This window comes from Sabethes cyaneus, chromosome 3 (genome assembly GCF_943734655.1).
Source record: "Sabethes cyaneus chromosome 3, idSabCyanKW18_F2, whole genome shotgun sequence".
In the NCBI taxonomy this organism is placed as follows: Eukaryota; Metazoa; Arthropoda; class Insecta; order Diptera; family Culicidae; genus Sabethes; species Sabethes cyaneus.
In genome coordinates this window covers 215,403,210-215,422,021 of record NC_071355.1, presented here as the reverse complement: position 1 = coordinate 215,422,021, position 18,812 = coordinate 215,403,210, and the positions used below count along the sequence as shown (strand labels likewise).

The 18,812-nt window shown below is 38.5% G+C and overlaps 1 protein-coding gene across 1 annotated transcript; it reads right to left on the bottom strand.

Moving 5' to 3' along the window:
* Positions 1 to 271: 271 nt before the first annotated feature.
* Positions 272 to 18,107, bottom strand: LOC128740684 (proteasome assembly chaperone 4). The gene is made up of 3 exons (XM_053836246.1): positions 17,921 to 18,107; positions 1,275 to 1,308; positions 272 to 1,216 (listed from the first exon to the last, which is right to left on the bottom strand). Exons 1-3 carry the CDS (start codon positions 18,105 to 18,107, stop codon positions 844 to 846), a joined length of 594 nt encoding a protein of 197 aa, XP_053692221.1. The 3' UTR covers positions 272 to 843.
* Between the last annotated feature and the right edge of the window lie 705 nt (positions 18,108 to 18,812).

Below are 18,812 nucleotides of genomic sequence, written 5' to 3'. Positions count from 1 at the left end.
TTCCCAGAAATCTGTTCGTAATTGGTGATAGTTGGAAAAAACTGATTTGAGATAGCTTTTTGTAGGGGCATTGAGAACGGCAATCGCACGATAGTTCTTACAGACTAACCTTTCTTTTAAATCGGACATCTTTCCACTCCGGTAACTGTTCTGTATCTAAAATTCCAATCTAAAATTCTAGTTGGGGCTGGCACTTCTTCCATGCTTGTTACTCCATCGTCCGAGTCAACGTTAGCGCTTTGATAGGATGTGTTTATGATGCCTGATCATTCGAAAATGGATTGGCCACCACCCAATGACCCGTTTCCGCATCTCTCATTATGAAAGCAATATCCAGCACATATTGCCGCAGCTCTGGTAGTAGTTAGCATATCCATCGCTGAACGTACCTACTGTTGAGCTCTATTCTATCAGCAAACCTTCTGCAGAGCTACGACGTCGAATTTTCGGCTCCTTAATACGTCAGAGAGCATTCGATAGAAATTGGCAGTTCCACGTCCCAAAATTTCCAATCCATATAGTCCTTCATCGTCGAATGGGTCTATTCCGATTGTTCCAGTCCGAATTTTTTGTTCCTTATTCATGCGTCGCCGTCACCCCATCGTATCGCCGAAGGGTTAATGATGCTCCTAGCTTCTAGACCGTTATGAGTCTTAAATCAAAATCATCATTCTGTAGTGCTTATTGATATTTATTAAAGCAGCATATCAGAATGTTACAAAAATATAAATACTCCTAGTATTATCATTTCCCCTTGCACAGTGGCAAAGTACCTATAAGCCAAGCTGAAGTCTTTTGGTTATAGTTTGCAATATTAACACCTCCACACTTAATTCTAGACAATCAAAAGCACGCCATATTATTCCTAATCTCCTCAAACAGCTTTCGTTCGATTGCTGGTCGAATGATTCGATCATTCGGAACGTTAACACTAACGTACACCTGTTTCTTCAGCTTCCTGGCTAGCTTTTGAGCAAGTTCCTCCGATCCACAGCCGACCAGCGAGCCCAGGATTGAGGTAGTTAGGATTTCGCTGTCCGCAGACATAGGCATAGCCATTGCCAGTTCGTCGAAGTTTTCAGCGTTATTCTCACCAATGTAGATGAATACCGAGTTGTTCATTTTTAAAACACGAACGTTGTAGCTGTTGTCGCAAACCTCCACGCTGCACAAATGTGTGGTAAAGTTTGATGGTATGGCAGAAGTCATGGCGAAGCTAAAAATAATACACATTTTATTAAAAGATGAAGATTCTTGAACGCATTACAACTCACAATGAACACAAACCAAATCCAAACACATCCAAAGCTAATTTAAAGAGTTAATTGCAAAACCGACAAAACCCAATGGTTGTAACAAAATAGTTACTTCTTCTTCTTTAGTTGTGGACCCTAAAGCACCACTTCGCTGGATCGGTAACCAGGACCATAATATTCAACCAAAATAGTTACAATAAATGTAATGTAAACATAAATTCAGTCTTGTCCAGAGATGCCATATTTTCTAAAAAAAATGTCTGCAACTGCTCGAAACCCGAAAAAATCGAGCAGTTTTCCGGCTACTCGAATTTTCTGGTTTAAAAATAATCTGCGAAAATCTGCACACTTTTTTAGGAAGTCTGTGAAAGTTTAAAGAGCTTCGAACAAAAATCTGCACCAAAACAATAAAAGTCAGAAAAACTGCAAATATCTGCAAATTTATAATGATCTGCAAGACCGTTCCAAAAATCTGCAATTTGCAGACAAATCTGCAAATCTGGTATCCCTGGTCTTGTCGAAAACCAAACGTCAAATACAGTTAGTGACTTGACAGTGACAGTAACAGAATCGACAGAAGGCTAGTACATATAACCGACACCAATAACCATTTGGCGCTGTTCTCTGTTAAGAGGGAGGCCTTTACCTTTGTTATGGCTGAATTTATAAATCAGTATTGTTATCTATGAAACTCAGGCCGACTGGTTTTGTTCAGATTAGTCACAAGCTTCGAGACGAATTCGTTTGACCATTCAAAATTTGATTGAAATATAAATTAACAGTATAATGTGTTTCAACTCCTTTGAAAGCATAGCTCTAAATTATGTTTCGGTGCGTTTCTAAAAACAGTTGATAGTATTTTGAACTGAAACATCGAAACTTTTTACCACAGAGAACAGACATCCATTCAGGAACAAATTTTTCGGGAATTCTTGGATAAAATTTCAAATTAAAATCACCTAATATGCTAGCAACACCACCACTATAGTTTCCCAACTAAATGGTTCTTTTGATTTGCACACTGACAACCTTTGGCTCCTCTGGCACTAGTATATATGGGCTATATGCGTTATGCTAGCGCCAGAAGCTAGCTGTTGTGAGTTTAGTGTAGAAATTTATGCGCCTTTAGCGACACCATCACTATAGTTTCCCAACTAATTTGGCATAAGTTTTCTCCAAGTGGGGACCTTTCGCTTGGATGTCTGTTCTCTGTGTTTTTACTTTGAAAGTGCAAAACATGAAATCAGATATTTTAACGATGTTTAAGGCAGAAAAGATTAAAACCAAGTTTAGCATTTTATGATTACAAAGCCGAAAAATGCTCCATTGAGTGAACTATCAGTCTTTGAAAAAGTTTGGTTTTCAAAACACTTTAGGCACTAGCTCAAACAATTCTGTAAGTGAATACTTTCGCTACAAATTCTATCTAGAATCCATTTCCATGTGACTCACAAAATACAAAAAATGAGCAATGTTAGATCTTGTTTCGTAGATGAAGTTACATCTTATTTCGTAGAAATTAAATACGTTCCACGAGTAGTTGTTGTTTTATAGTGACGCTTTTCCGGAAAATTTCGATAAACGAGCCGCCCTTAAAGAGTTAAACTAGAATATTATGCCTTTCTTCCCACGTAACATTTTTGTTGTATAATAGCTTATCAAGCACTCGTTCCACGGGAATTAGCTGTACAATAGTTTAATAAGCTTTTAGACAACAAAAATGTTACTTGGGTGGACAAAGACAGAATTATGAATTCTATTATTTGATAGTGCTCCAAAATATTTTTCAATCCATTTTAAAACATTGAAATTTAAATCGTAATCTTTACAATCATTAACTTAATGTGGCAATAAAAAGCGGTTGATGTTTTATTTGGATTAGGTTATTATTTTATGTCAAGTTAAATCAATTACATCAACTAATCATGATATTCTTTTCGAACGACATCAATGAAAATCAACTGTTAAAGTAACGGACAATTGCAAGGCTCGTTCTACAATGACATGCGATGAGTAGTTTGTTAGACCAGGGTCGTACCTCGAGACCAACCAAAAGGCTTGGTTTGGTAAGCAAACTAAAAATTAGAATGTAACTGAATTTATCTTCTCAATCACAGTCACTTCAAACGGAATCTGAATTGACTCCAACCAAATATAAATTTATTCCATTGTAAATACATTTCATTAAATCAATTATTTCTCAATTGAATGAAAGAGTGAAATTTCGCCAACAAAGAGAATGAAGTAGGTAATTTTCCGCGAAACGTTGGTTAATAAAACGCATTTTCCTCCTTGGCCGATTCCGCGGAAACGTTCAGCTCCGCATGTGGAAGGCGCTGTTGTTGACGATGGATCCTTTCTTCAACAATTTCACCATTCATCTCGGCCCCAAACTCAACCGTCATCTTTATTACGCCGCTTTTCAATTGAATCGATCCGAATCGCGCCGAATTATGGCATCTACCTTCGCAGGTTCATTTGAGCATACATCCTGATGGAGCACAGCCGAGAAAGCGACGAGCAAAATACGGTCTCCTTTCGGGGGAAAGGCGCGTTTTCAAGCGAATCCTTTTAATTTTCCTCATCTCGTAGCGCACAAACCGGCACCAAAGGGAAAAGTTGCTTTCGCTGTGGACAGCCTCCTTGCAAGTACAATAGCATGATTCTCTGTTCGTTCTATGTTAAAGTAAAATGGCTTTTCATAGCAATGGTAAACTTTTCCCGCTCTAAGGAAGGAGTTGGTATTATTGTATTTGCTTCAACAGAAGATGTCTTGCAGTGAAAGAATTCAATCTTGCTTCTTGAACTGTACTCCTCTGTTCTTAGAAGCTGGCAGGGTAGTGAATCGAAAATTGGGGTTCAGCTTGTGGAATGTAGAGAATTTCCTTTCAGCATAATTTGAATAAAGATGGAGGTTTATAAATTACCTAACCTGTTCAAGCGAACGAACAGCATGGAATTACTGAAAAGTACAATTGCTGTTGTGCTTGAATATTGCTTGAATCATCAAAATTATTTTAGAATATGTTAAGAATTCGAACCTAAATGTGTTTATTTGGAAATAACCATTGCATTTCACGTCAAGCAATTATTGTAATTAGAAATTTGAAGAGACTCAACGGAACAAGATTGTTCCAGAGTGCAACCAACAGTGTAAAATCTGAACAAACACGTTTTCTACCGGTACCAATCATTGCGAATTACTAATCAATAGCGGTTAACTTGAAAGTGCCTCCAGTTTCATTACCCCGTACACTAAATGTAATAAACGCAGAATCATTCCTAACCGTAAGGCGGTGACATTGCTTGCTCGAATAAAACAATTAAATGCAAATTGAGCGGTTTACGTTGTTCTGTAAAAAAGTTATCGATTTTTAAACACAGCCATCTATCATTCGAGCACGGTAAACATTCCTTGTCGAGAAGCAGCGGGCCGACAGTAGTGCATGAAACGAGTGGAAGAAGGATTTTCGCTTAATGGAGTCCTGCTTAAAGAAGACGACCGTCTCGTTTCACGAATCCAATTGAAAACGCCGGTCATGTCTTCGTAACAACCGCAGCAGCAGCAGCAGCAAGCAAGCAAATAGACATGATGCGGTGAGATAAACGACGCACAGAGTAAAAGAAAAGACGGATGTAATCAAAAGGATTGTCTCCAAGAAATAAACGGTAGTAAATGACTGCTGCAAAAATTAGTTGGGGAAATGTCCAGCACGAATAGCGCTCGTAAATAGTTGGTGGTTTATTTCATTAATTGAGCAAACCAATGACGAGTTGGTAATCGATGAATCAGTACGTAATTTGTTAATAAATTTTCAAATCTTTACAAAATAACAAATTTATACATGTCTAACATTACCCGGGAGATTGTATTATGCGCATTTTTGTACTTCAAAAAGTTAAATTAAATACTACTTCTTCTCTTCTCTTCTTCTGTTTCAAGTTACTTGAAATCCTGTGAAATAGGTAATATGTTAAAATGTTGAATTTAGTCTATATGCTTGATTCTTAAACCAAACTATAGAGAAATATGAAGTACAGTTGGATTTCGAATTTGGTACGATTCGATTTTGGTATGCCTCGATTGATTGTGGCAACAAAAGTATTCGTTTTTGGCAACACAAGATATTTCACTTTCAAAAATATGCTTAAATATCAATCAGTTTCCGCATACATCCTTTAAATGACGAAAAAATGATGCCCTCAGTATATTCATGAAAAAAAGTTATGTGATTTCGAACAATACAATTTTTATTGCCGTAGGACTACGTCTTACCGCATGGTGTCAATGACTTATTTGTACCGGACGGATTGCTCTTGGCGGACTTTTTAAACAACAAATGATTTCAATCGTTGATTAATGATATTTAGTCAATTTCTAAAGCATTTACATTCAATTTTTCACATAAAAAAGGGTCTCGATTTTGGCAACATAGGTGACACGCATTTGTTGCCAAATTCGAAATCCTACTGTACAATTAATTTTTAGAGCAAATTTAAGAGTGCTGTGATTGGTTTCCCTGAACTTAACTTGGGTAAACTCAGAGTCTGTACAAAGGTTTTTTTCTGTTACACAAGCTTACAGGCACCTTCCAGTCTAACACTTTTCTGGCAGACCCAGAGATTGTTCTACCAGCTTTCGGGAACCGTTAATATCCCCACTCTATTTTAATGTAGTCAATTTTATACACAAAGTTATTTGTGTTTTATATTTCGGAAACATTAAAAAGCATTAAGCGGAAACATTAAGAGCTTAAAACATTCGTCAATTCGGAAATAATTTCCTAAAACAATGTCCAATTTCATTTTTATACACGAAGTTATTTGTGTTTTTTATCTTGGAAACATAACCTTGAACTTGATACATTCGTTAAATTGTAAATAATTTCCTGAGACGCTAATTTTTCAATGATCACAAATAATTTGCATAATTTGTTCAATAATGACTCGCAACTTGTCAGTTTATTAAAAGAATCGAATTTTGCATAAACTTCAAAAATGGGAAGCTTATTTATATTTTAACTAGCGACCTAGAGCCACTACGATTGTGGGCTAGGAAATTATGAGGGCTCTTCCAATGTTTTCAGCCACGCAGATATTCAATCTACCTCGGCAACTCTAACGTGCCTCTTCATCAACTCTTCATTGCACGCCCGTTAATACACAAGGAACTTCTGCACAGCATCTTCTCGATGTTCGGTTAGTTGATAGCCCAAGTAACAATTTTGTTATATAATAGCTTATTAAACTATTGCACAGCTAATTCCCGTGGTACAAGTGCTTGATAAGCTATTATACAACAAAAATGTTACTTGGGAGAGGCTTTAAAAATTTCCGAACACCAAGATATTTTATCTCGAGAACCCGTTCAATGATTTAACCGTGAATTTCTACATCAACGTGTTGTTTTAAACGGTTGCGCGATATTATCATATATTTGGTTTTGCCAGTAATCATTCTACAGTTGTTTGAAATTTTACCATCTACTCAAAGAGCGCAATTCTAGTGTATTATGGCATTATCGAGATTTCTAGCTGCAATGCACCATAAAGTATAGCGAAAAACGATTGATGTCCCAGAAACGTAAGACTTGTTTCATGTCATTAATGTACATAATAAATTAAATGGGCCTTATACACTACCCTGAAGTGCACCTAGAGTATTTCTCGCGGGACCTGGGATGAAATCATAAAAAAATGTCTTTTAAAATCTGTCACATGACTCATCTTCTATTATTTATATCGTTCGTTGCTTCGTTTTTTTATTGGTGCTGGCTTCCCACTGTATCACCGTAGGACCAACGTAGCTCGAAAAAACCCTGTCAGTATACGATTATTCCTGTCAGTATACAACCTTGGTTTCCAGCGGGGTGGGTTATCCGATCTTCATCAATGTTGCACGTAGGTGCGGATAGGAGCTGCAAGATAAGAGTTTGACGAAAAATGTTTTGGCAAAGCCATGGGTATAAACGTCTTTTAGAATATGACCCTTCTTCATCGACAGACCTCACAGCCGGTTATTAGAGTACTGGCCAATTACGGGGCTAGTGCAATAATCCTACTGACTCTATAGCAGCACCGCCCAATCGAGATTCGAACATACGACGACTTGCTTATTGGGCTAGCATCATACTCCGAAGCTGGGTGGGCCTAAAAAATAGTTGAATTCGAATTTTTCTAAGACTTTCTAAATGCGGGCAGCTTTTTAAATAGTCTTCGTCGGGGTTTGGAAAGTAATTCACACTTCAAAAAAAATCTGTAGATTTACGTCTTGTGACATGCATATGAATGGAACATCGCATATAAAATAATGTGTTATTTCACAATATGAAATATCGTAGCGTGTGTTGCCTACATGTAGGTTTATTTATTACATTTACTGCCATAAACGCATAACAGTCCCATATTACTTTTCACCATTTTTGAGATAAACCTGGGAATCATCTTTAAATTACTTATTTCAATACTTGTTTCAATATTTCAAACAGAAAAGCTATGTTTGTTCCCAAAATGTTGAAAAAAATATTAAACTATGTCAGTACCATATTACAAATAAACGCATAACAGTCACAGTAGCGAAAATATATGAATAAGCAATAGATTTTAGAAATTCCTGAACCGATTTAACTGCAACAACTACCAAACGACAATTTTATGGCCTACAAGAACACTGTTGAAGAAAATTTGGAGCGGATAGACGGTTCCGAAGCTATAGTCGGAACAAGTTCCGGAATATATGGAACTTGAACCACCTTGAAACACAATAATTCCATTGAACGACACCTCTAAGTACTCGAATTTGCAAAACTAGACCATTGGTAGTTATATAAATTGTTCAAGACGTCATTGACCATATCTAACCACATATCCGGAAATGCTCCGGATACGCCTACCGGGATCAGTTTCTGAATAGAACTAAAATACAACATGTGACATCTCTAAGTACGCGAGAGTGCAAAACTAGCTCAAAATAGTTCATTTGTCGTCATATAATATGTCCAGGATCACATTGGTCACACTCGGACACGTTCTGGGAGTGTTTCTGACACAGGAAAGCGACCAGTTTCTGAGTTGAACAAAACCCCTTATGCGACCCCACGATGGCAAATTGCAAATAAAAGCAGAAAATGCTAGGAACTGGAAATTTATCTTCAGAGTTATCCTTGCTCCCGTAAAATTTCAAATAGTTCTGTACAGACATTTGAAGCAGTTGAATTAAACGTGCACGTGAATTATCAAAACAACAACGGCACGTGGTCGTGAAAATACTCCACCGGCAGTCACCGGTTCACCGGCAATGCAAGGATCAAGGCATGCTGTGAGTGTGACTGTTATGCGTTTATTCTTGCTTATTCAAGCACAAATAAACACATATCAGTAACTTCGGTAGTTTTTATAAGTTTTGGAACAAATTGTAGGTCACTTGTGAACAAATTGCTTGTAAAAGTATTCTATAGTGTACATTCAAGTAATATTATGATGATTTGGACGATTTGTTTCCAAAATTTACTCAATATTAAAGAAAAAATGTAGCGGTTTCAAATGCGTTTTTCACCGCTGCAAGTTTTTGCATAGGTGACTGTCTTCCATTAATGGGCAGTTTAGCTGACGCAAAAATTTTACTTAATATCTTAAACTGTTTAAATTATTTACGTTTTATTTAATGGATAAATATATGTGATTTTTTTTACTTGTTCATTAATTTACATCCGTTTCAGTTTACGTCAAATTTGAGATTCATTTTCTCGTTCAGTGTATAGCTGCCCATAGAACGAAAAATTGAATTTGATATTAGAAATAAACTGAAATGCATATAAATTAACGAACACGCAACAAAAATTACATACATTTTTCCATTAAATAAAACGTAAATAGCCTAAACCGTTTTTAAGATATATTTTAACATCAAGCCAAATGTAATAAAAGAAGCCTATGTGTATGCAACACACGTGATAAAATTGTATATTGAAAAATAACACGTAATATTATATAATTTGCGATGTTCCATTTATGTGCATGTCTGAAGACGTAGGGTAAAGTGGTGCAGAATGCACCGCTTAAGCAAAACATCATTTTGCAACGGCATGTTTGTTCCACGTTTTTCAACTTCTAGAAGACTTTGGTATCTTTTTTACACTTACTCCTGGTGAAATTTCCTAACAAAAACCAGTATTTTTTGTTATTTTTGACGATTTTTGGCAAGAGACAAATCATTATGTGAGGCAGAACGCCAAAGCCCGTGGACAAAACGCACCAAGTTTGCCCAGCTAGGCGTTAAACGCAACCAAAACATTTACATTCAATAACGTGTTGTATAAACTCCTAAAACTAGGCTGCCGAAATGGCGGAAGCGTTCGTTATAGCGTTTGTTACAAACGCTTGTTTGCTGAGATACAATGGGTTCATAGCTCAACATAATTGGCAAAATATTTTATAACTGTTCGATCCCGCTGTGATGCATTGTACCCCTGTTTTGTATTTTGAAGTTTTTTGCAATATATGTGAAAAACATGCCTAGTTAATGCCGTTTTTGTGATGAATCATCGAGTATGACAGTATATCAATTAGATAGACTGTATTTATTATGAAATTTTCATACCGACTAGTGGTAAAAGCTTACCACTAGCTTAAAAGAAAACCGTGATTTCTTACATGTGGAATGAGATCGCGGATAATCGCTTGATTTTATTGGATGTGGCTATGTTTGATGCTTTTACATTCTACACAATTATGAATTAGCTTGTTTTACACCAAAATAAAATGCGCATTCATAATTTTACCAAATAGTTGATGGGTTTTTTACGTATATTCCCCATCTCTGGGTAATGATGATATTCTGTCTGTGATCTGTGAACGATAGTATTATTTATTAGGTCAGCTGCAACCAGTTGACGAAACGATAAAGTTAAAGTTTTAATTAGTCAACATAATGTTTTTGACGCTAGGTTCCTTTTGGCTGGGCTCCAGTCACATGTAGAGTGCGAAATGTCTTTAAAATGGTCCTTAAATGCAAAATTATATCACGGTAGATTATGTTGAACTTGCACGGTAAATGATCATTGCATCGAGAATTCTACAAAAACGGTAATTTTGTATGCTCAGTTCCAATAGATTATTCTTAGTCCCGATAATTGTCAAAAAAAATTAGCGAATAGGACGGTATTCCATGGACCGCCGCGGCGCGCCGCTATCAGCAACAGTAAATACCTTTTTAACGGCAGAACATTCGTTTTATCGAGGGCCTGTAAAATTTATTTGATAAATAACAATTACAGATTCTTGCGAAAGAAATTTGTTTTGACTAATCACTTTAAGTTAACTTTTGTTGATCAATCGATGAAGTTTACTGAGGTCATTCGTTGAGCATTTTGACGCAAGGCAGCTTCAACCTGGTCAACCTGGACCTGGTTCTTGAAGAGAAAGGATTTTACTGAACAGTCGTCCGGCACCCTTGCGACGTGGATGGTCCAACGTAGTCTCCCAACTTTTGCCAGGTTTACGTTGGGCATCTCTTCAAATAGTGCATGCAACCCGTTCCGTTCAACACCTTTCGTTCAAATACGGCTAATGTACGTATGTTCTCGTAAGCAAGGCTGCTGTACCCAGTTAGCATTTTCATATGTATAAAAAAAGTAAAAATCAGCATTACGTACAGATATACGTGCTAAATAAATCGTATTTCATGCGCAAAATTGGCATATCCGTACTATTTTGGAGGCGATATACGTGATTACGAATAATTTTGAGCGTTACGACTATATAAGTATTTATGTACGATAATATCCGAGTCGCTCCGTACTACTCTGCGATTTTGTGCTGAAATTCGTATGTATGTCAGTCATTATCATTATATATGACAGAAAATCAACTTGATCCCACTTTATCCAGCTTTAGTTACGATTTTGAGTTTGTTAGGAGATATTTACGATAGTTTTCGTACATTGATATACGAGTTGGTGCTAGCTGGGTATCAAGTCCATAGAGGACTACAGGTTTGATTAGCCTTTGTACATCTTCAGCTTTGTGCGGCGGCGTATGCTCATTGATCAAAGCGACTTGTGGAGGAAAAAGTAGGCTCGACTTCCAGCTTGAATGTGTCGTTTAATCTCCTTACTATTATTGTTATCTGCGGTGAATAGAGATCCCAAATGAATGAACTCATCAACCATTTCCAGTTCATCGCCGTCAATAGTCACTGACCGACTTGGTATTCGACGCCTCGATTTGAAACCCAATCCTCCAAGCATCCGTTTTTAATCTAGCGTAGATTGCCTCCGCCGTCCCAAGGCTTCCCAAGCCTTGGGGGTCCCAAGTAATGATGTCGAGGTTGTCTGCAAAGGCTAGAAGTTGGGTACTTTTGCTGAAGATCGTTCCTCTCGTTTCGATGCCCGCTCGCCAGATCACACCTTCAATAACAATGATAAATAACATACAGGACAGTCCATCCCTTGCCGCAACCCGCTGCGCGATTAGAAGGCAGTCGAAAGTTCTCCGGAAACACGCATGAAGTACATCACTCATCAGTTAGTACAGCCGCATCAGTTAGTCTGGGAAATTGTTCTCGTGCATTATTTGCCATAGCCGTTCGCGCTCGACTGTATCATGTGCTGCTCTGAAATCTTCGAAAATTTGATGGGTGGGCACGTTATACTCTCGACACTTCTGGTGGATTTGTCGAAGATTCAAAATTTGATTCCCAGTAGCATATGCCCCCACAAAGCCCGCCTGATACTGTTCTACCAATTTTCTTACTATCGGGGATAGACGACGTAACAAAATCTGGTAAAGCACCCTACAGGCGGCGTTGACCAGCAATTACAGCAATCGAACCGTTCTCCATTTTTTGTAGATGGGACAAACCTCACCTTCCATCCACTTGCTAGCTGTTCTTGGTCATTTTGGTAGCATTCTGCTCGAAGTCGGTCGTTTCCGGTGGCTATGTTGTTCTTCCGCTGACCGATTTCTCGCCGGAAATCTTCGGGATCGGGAATCGGCACGCTGTTATCATTTGTAGACACTCCTAAGTTAACTTCCGTTGCGTCTCCTTCGCCGTTGAGATATTCATCGCAGAACTGCTTCCACCTGTTGACCAGCTCGCGCTCGTTTGTGACCAGATTTCCCTCCTCGTCCTTACATATATCAGACACTTTTTCCTCCTCAGGGTCGTGGTCAACTCATTCTGCGTTCGTCACCTATTGAAAACAGCTTTAATGTGTCGCGAATAGCAAATTAAGTCGTAATTTTATGACTTTTTACCAGACCGTTTTGATCGGGAAAACTGGTCAGTTTTTTAATTTTTTCACTATCGCGTGGTCCTGCCGGTTAGTTTGCTGCAGTTACCTACCACCCGGTCCTGAATACCCGGATTTTTTTTATCATAAACCAACTTACTTTTTAAGCACATATTTTGGTGCTAAAGTAAAATGTAAAATGGACAGACATGAAGTAAAATGGCATAAGAATCTGTGTGGTTTATATGCCCATTGTAAGAAATAGGTTATATGTTGTGGTTTTTATGTTCATTTTATATTAATATGTTTTCTCCTCACTTTTCTTAGCAGTCTATTGAATAAAAAACCAGGAGCAGAGATGCACATATATTTCGAGCCGCTATCTATATTACTGTGATTTGTATAATTTTTCAAATAGCAGCATATTGACAACTAATCAAGAATCATCAATAAACTAGGTCACAATGAAAACATCGATTTATACCGCAGAATTTTCAACAGTTTTCATCGATTTTCCAGCAGCATTTTTTATTGACTTTCCTAAAATTCCACCGATCACCATTGGTTTTTTTCTCTCTTTTCATCCCAGACAGACGCGTTTCACATACCAGAAAAATCAACACACGTAGTGTTCTAGTATTTTGCCGTTAAGGGAAAAATCTATAATCACACAAATGGGAGCAAAGACTACCCACAGTAAGGAGAAACAAATAGAAAAAATTCGAACCTTGCACAAAACCTTTTTAATAGAGTTTGAAAATAGTAAAAGAGCGAGCAATCAGCGAAAGTACATAAACCGAAAATAATCTTCCATTGCAATTTTCTTCCACCCTTCAATTCACCCAATAACTCCCACTTGCGGCATCGGCGGCAACAGCCATTGCCAAATACCACACATTGGCTTGCATCAGTGGAGCGGGGCAGCACTCTAGGTTGCAATGAAACGAACACAAAAAAAAAGTAATAATAAAGGTTGTACTACTGCTCACTGAATGACGCGATATCTGCAACTTACTTATCCACCCAAACCTAACCTATGCAGACACACATACACAATTACATTCATTGCCTAACGCTGAACGCTCTGGCAGTTTAACTCGATAAACTCGATCTCTCAGTTCACGACGACTCAATCAAGTCGATTTCAGTCTAAGTTCACTGCGAGGAAACAAGCACCGTGCCACCGTGACCGTGATTTCACTACTACCAGCAAGCACACCAAGAAGCACACAAAGAAGCATAACGTGGAAAACCAACCTTTCGAAAATGCGCATGAGCAGAGCTGTGTGTACAGGAAAATTGGATCTAGGGTGGGTGAAAAACATGGCAAATTTAGTTTTCATTGGTTCAATTTCATTATTTCAACAGCAATCGTAAATTTTGAGTAGAACATTTTGTTCTTTTACTCTTTTACTACTCTCATTCTTCTGTGTTCTTCCATCTGCTATTCTACCCTTGTGCTCTTCCACTTTTGTACTGTTTTACTCTTGTGTTCTTCTACTCTTCTACTCTACTTGTGCTCTTGACTCTTGTGCTTGTTCACTTTTGTGCTTTTCGATTCTTGTACTTTTCGAGTCTTGCGCTCATCTAATGCTCATCTATTTCTGTGATCTTCAACTCTTGAGCACCACTACTCTTATACTTTCCCACTCTTGTGCTTTTCTATTCTTATGACATCGGCTCTTGTACTCCTCTACTCTAGTGCTTTTCGACTCTTTTGCTTTTCAATTCTTGCGCTTTCCTACTCTTGCGCTCTCTCACGCTTGTGCTCTGGTATTCATGTGATCTTAGACTCTTGTGCTCTGCTACTCTTGAGCTCTTCTACTCTTGTGCTCTCCCTCTCTTGTGCTCTTCTATTCTTGTGATCTTCGCCCCTTGTTCTTTTCTACTTTTGTGCTTTTCGAGTCTTGCGCTCTTCTACTCTTGTGCTTTACCAGACTTGTGGTTCTTCTATTCTTGTGCTTCTTGTACTATTGTTCTTTTCTAGTCTCGTGGTCGTCTACTTTTGTGGTCTACTATTCTTATGCTGTTCAGCTCTTGTGCACTTTTACTTTTGCACTGCTCTACTCTTGTACTGTTCTGTTCTTGTACTCTTTGAATTTTGTACTACTCTACTCCAACACTTGTACTCTTCCACTCCTGTATTCTTAGACTATTGTGCTCTTGGATTCTTGTGCTCTTCTATTTTCGTACACGTCAACCCTTGTGACATTTTGATTTTGATCCTTATATTTTCCTATTCTTTCGTTCTAAATGTCTTCCTCATTTTTCAAATAAATAAGGAAAAACAATATTAGTCAGGCTATATCATTTTTATTAAACCACCCTAGTGTAACAAATCCCTCATAGAGTATCGCAAATGCACTTTTCATTCAGTTTTAATTCTTCTTCATTTTCGTTGTCGGCACAGTTTGTCAGAGTGTTAGTACAACTGCAGCAACAGAAGCAGCAGCAGCTTGAAAGGAATTGAAATAACTTCATTTTCCAACACGTATCAAACAAACTGTATATCTGTATATCAGCAATATAATGTAGGTAGGCGGAGCTTGCAATCATTACTCGCTCTAGCAGGCCACGCCTTCCACTGACTGCATGCACCGTATAGCTTTTCGAACCGGTTTCGGTTTCGATTACACTAACACATGACAAATCCGACAGGAAAATCCCCTTCCTCGCGCTTTGGTTGGCTGGCTGGTTGGCTGTGTGTCGCTGAATAGCTGCACGAACTGGTTTAGCGAGAATCTCCAACCTAAAGCAGACAGCTCGAAATTCTTCTGTTTCAGTTGATTTTTCGGTTCAGCAACACGCGCGCGTTCGGGCTAACGTGGTGTTACTACGCACCGACCAAGTGGCTGAATTTGTATTGTTATTATCGGTGTCGTCGTCGATATTCATCCTGCCGTTTTGCGGATGCAGTTTTTTTATCGGTTTTTTGACAGTTGACCAAAAATTCCGTTCATGTCGGAACTGGCGTTCGATTGTACGTTTTTTGTTCGGATGATCGGACGTTCGGGGCGCAGCCGGCTCGCTTGAAAGAAAATGGTGTCATTGCGCTAGTGACGGAATCAACCCGAACCCGAAAGGCTTATGCTTAATTGAGAAGCGAAAAAGTTATGCGGTGTTGAGACTGAGAAAAGTTTCACTGTAAGATCATGCCACGATGAGTGATTAATGGTGTGTTTGACATTGAGCCAGGTGCTAAAGTATATGCCATGAAAATTTTCCAGTTTATATTCGCATAGTGACTTCAACGTGCTCTAACATAAAATCAGTGATTTATGGTCAGTTGTTTGTCGAGTGGTTTTCACATTTACTCCATATACGTTTAAGCCAAACAGAATCATAGCGACAACGTTGGCAACACCCTGCTTATAAATAAGGTTCTCTTCGGATTCAATTACAAGTGATCATGACAAATTCAAACACCTTCCGTCGTATTAAAAGGGATTTCCGATTGATTGAAGCGAGAGTGGTTCAATACTCGGTAATTAAATTTAGAACAGAGTCGACTTGAATAGCGTGCGTTCGACGTAACGCTACTGCTGTGGTTGTCAGAGGATAAACTGTGATAGCATTTGGTTGCGCAATAAAGATGTAATTTAAAAGACATCAAAAACATCATTTTAGGAGGAACGCGCGAAGCTTTCTTCGTCATTAGTGAAACGTATCCCCGCTTGACCTGGCGTTAACTCGTGTTTGAATACGTGTGTGCGTGTATGTTTGTGTGGATCGTGAGAAATGTGCTAGAAATGCTGCGAATTTCAATTACTGCTTGTGGACCGTTTTTTTTGTAAACCCAACATTCTGCGACTATTCGAAGATCGTCAACACTGCAAAGCAGCATCTCAGCGAAGAAATATAACACGTCCGGCGGACGGCAGGTCATAACTCAATTAAGATAATTGGATTTCGGAATGCACGACCGTCGAATGAGAATCTGCCGGCAGACACAGAAATGTCGGAAAGGTGACCCGTTGATCTTTAGATGGCATGTTTGAAATAGTGGAAGTTTTTTCACCGTGTCTACAGTTCGAATACGACACCCTGACGAACCTAGCTTCCGAGCTGACCCTTTATCGTTCCTTTCTGTCACGAAAACTACGCACAAGTCGGTGGATTGGAATTGTTTGATGAGATTCGTCTATTTTCTGCGTTCGATTTTTTTCGCATGATTGACATTCACCAAATTTCGGTTAGATAATATGATTCACAGTTTAGAAATATCAGACTTGTGTCCAAACTCTAATCTGTGACTGTGACTAATCTGTGTGGATCACTTGGAAGAAAAGGCGTGAAGAGAAAAGAGCGAAAAGTTGAGCAAGAGAGATCACCGAAGCAACGCTTATTAAGTTTGTATAAAAAGTAAAGCGGATAAACAGGCACGTTATACAAACTTTATTTTATGTGACTTCTGCGGGGTTGGGATTTGAACCCAGGTCCTCGGCGTGAGAGGTGTGAATGCTAACCACTACGCCGGGACTGACCCCATTTATACAAACTTAATAAGCGTTGCTTCAAAGACCCTCCCTTACCCAAATCCTTTGTTTCATTACTTTATTTTGCCGTTTTTTCCGTCGATTGTAAAAATCTGCCCTGACAGTGTGGTAAAAAGCTTAAAAATTAGAAGTTTTATTTCTGATAATAGAAGGACGTGTAGAAAAACAATTTCATTCTCGTTTTGTTATTATTAAATTGGAAACAAAACACAAATTGAGCCAAAATTTAAGTTTAAGAGATAAGCATTCGATTAAAAAAAACCCGAAATAACAAGCCTAAAAATAAAAACTTAAATGAAGTAAAATAACATACGACATCATTGAGAGAACACTGCAACAATATAAAGGTATTTTGAAAAATAGAGATAAAATATAGCGGAAAGTTCAACCCGAAAAACGTCGATAAAATCGAATAAACGTTGTGGTGGCGGCGATTATCCCAAATCAACATAACTGAGATAAGAAATTTAAAAAAAATGACAAAAAACAGATGCAAAATGCAAGCACAAAGTCTAGCTAAACTATCAACACAAAATTAGCTAAAAAATTAAAAACAAAAAGACTGAAATGACGATAAGATCAAATTTACTATCTGTAGATTCACTTGTTTTATATCAAAAAGTGGTTGATAATCTTTTTCATAAATTTTATCTTTTGATAATGATAATTTAATTACTTCTAGATGGGTTGGGCATCGAAAATATTCAATCAATTACACCAATTTCCACCGGGCAAGTGACTCATTCAAACGTTTCCTCGGTATGATTTATCAGCATGCTCAGGGGCTGATTCCCGAAGCACGTACCTACGCTCTAAGCACTTGGTAATAATGCCACCACCGCAGCCACCGTCGGCGTGCGTTGTCGTCATCTACCGTCGGTGTGGTGCGGTGCGTGGTGGCCGTCAGCAGGTTGTGATTCCTACTAATTAGTATTCACCTCCCGTCGCAGTACGATTTCCGTTAAAGACAGCACCACTTGCGTTCGACTGGGTTCGTATTGCGAACGTCACCGGGCGAGCAGCCCGGTACACACGACGTGTAATCGGTGTAATATCCCGCTGCTGCTGTCCTGCTTGCAGAGGCTGTTGGGTTTTGTTGTCTGGAAATGGTTTTTCCCTTCGCATGTCACAGGCGATGCTGTTTTGCTTAGGTTTTTTTACTCAGTCTTGTTCGCTTCGCAAATGATGCTCCAACTAGGACACAAACAAAAACGAAACAATTTCTTTCACCGAGATTCAAACCACTACTGCTGAGAAATTGTCGGTTCAAAAAAAAAAACATCGAAACAAGACAACATGATTGCGGGTTCTAATTAGCATATACAATTTTATGCGAGTTTAATTGTTCTATATTTTACCCACTTTCAACGTAGCCGGCTGCCGGGTGTTGTGTTAAGTCGTCCTCATGATTCTGTTGGGCTAATTACAATGGACACAGCGATCATTATATCCCACAAAGTAGACGCGTTACGACGCCGTCAATGGCATTATAAACTGTTTTATTAAACAGCTTTATTCCATCGTAGCTCGCCTTGATACGGATCAACTGACTCAGAATAACTGCCGTAACATTGTGTTTATCAGAAGAACCGTGACCAGTGACAGCAAAAAGTGTTAAAATTAATCTTTTCGCATAACCAGCAACAAAAAGCTTAATACAGTGCTTCATTAATCAACTAAATAATATAAAGTTGTGAGAACACGCGTGATTTGCTCCAGCAAACGGCAGCGCACCGTCTCTGGAAAACGCTGCCAAGGAAAACGAGAAGAAATTAAAAACCGCCGAGCTTGCCCATCATGCCCCCAGAGCCGCGAACCGCAGCTGGACGA

Bases quoted from the DNA above. Each gene is read 5' to 3' on its own strand.
- LOC128740684 (XM_053836246.1), bottom strand. From the start codon at position 18,107: ATGCGAAGGGAAAAACCATTTCCAGACAACAAAACCCAACAGCCTCTG. The intron at 1,309-17,920 runs GTGAATACTAAT...TCTTTAAATTAG, and splicing joins AAATCGTACTGCGACGGGAG to CTTTGGATGTGTTTGGATTT. The intron at 1,217-1,274 runs GTGAGTTGTAAT...TATTATTTTTAG, and splicing joins GGATTTGGTTTGTGTTCATT to CTTCGCCATGACTTCTGCCA.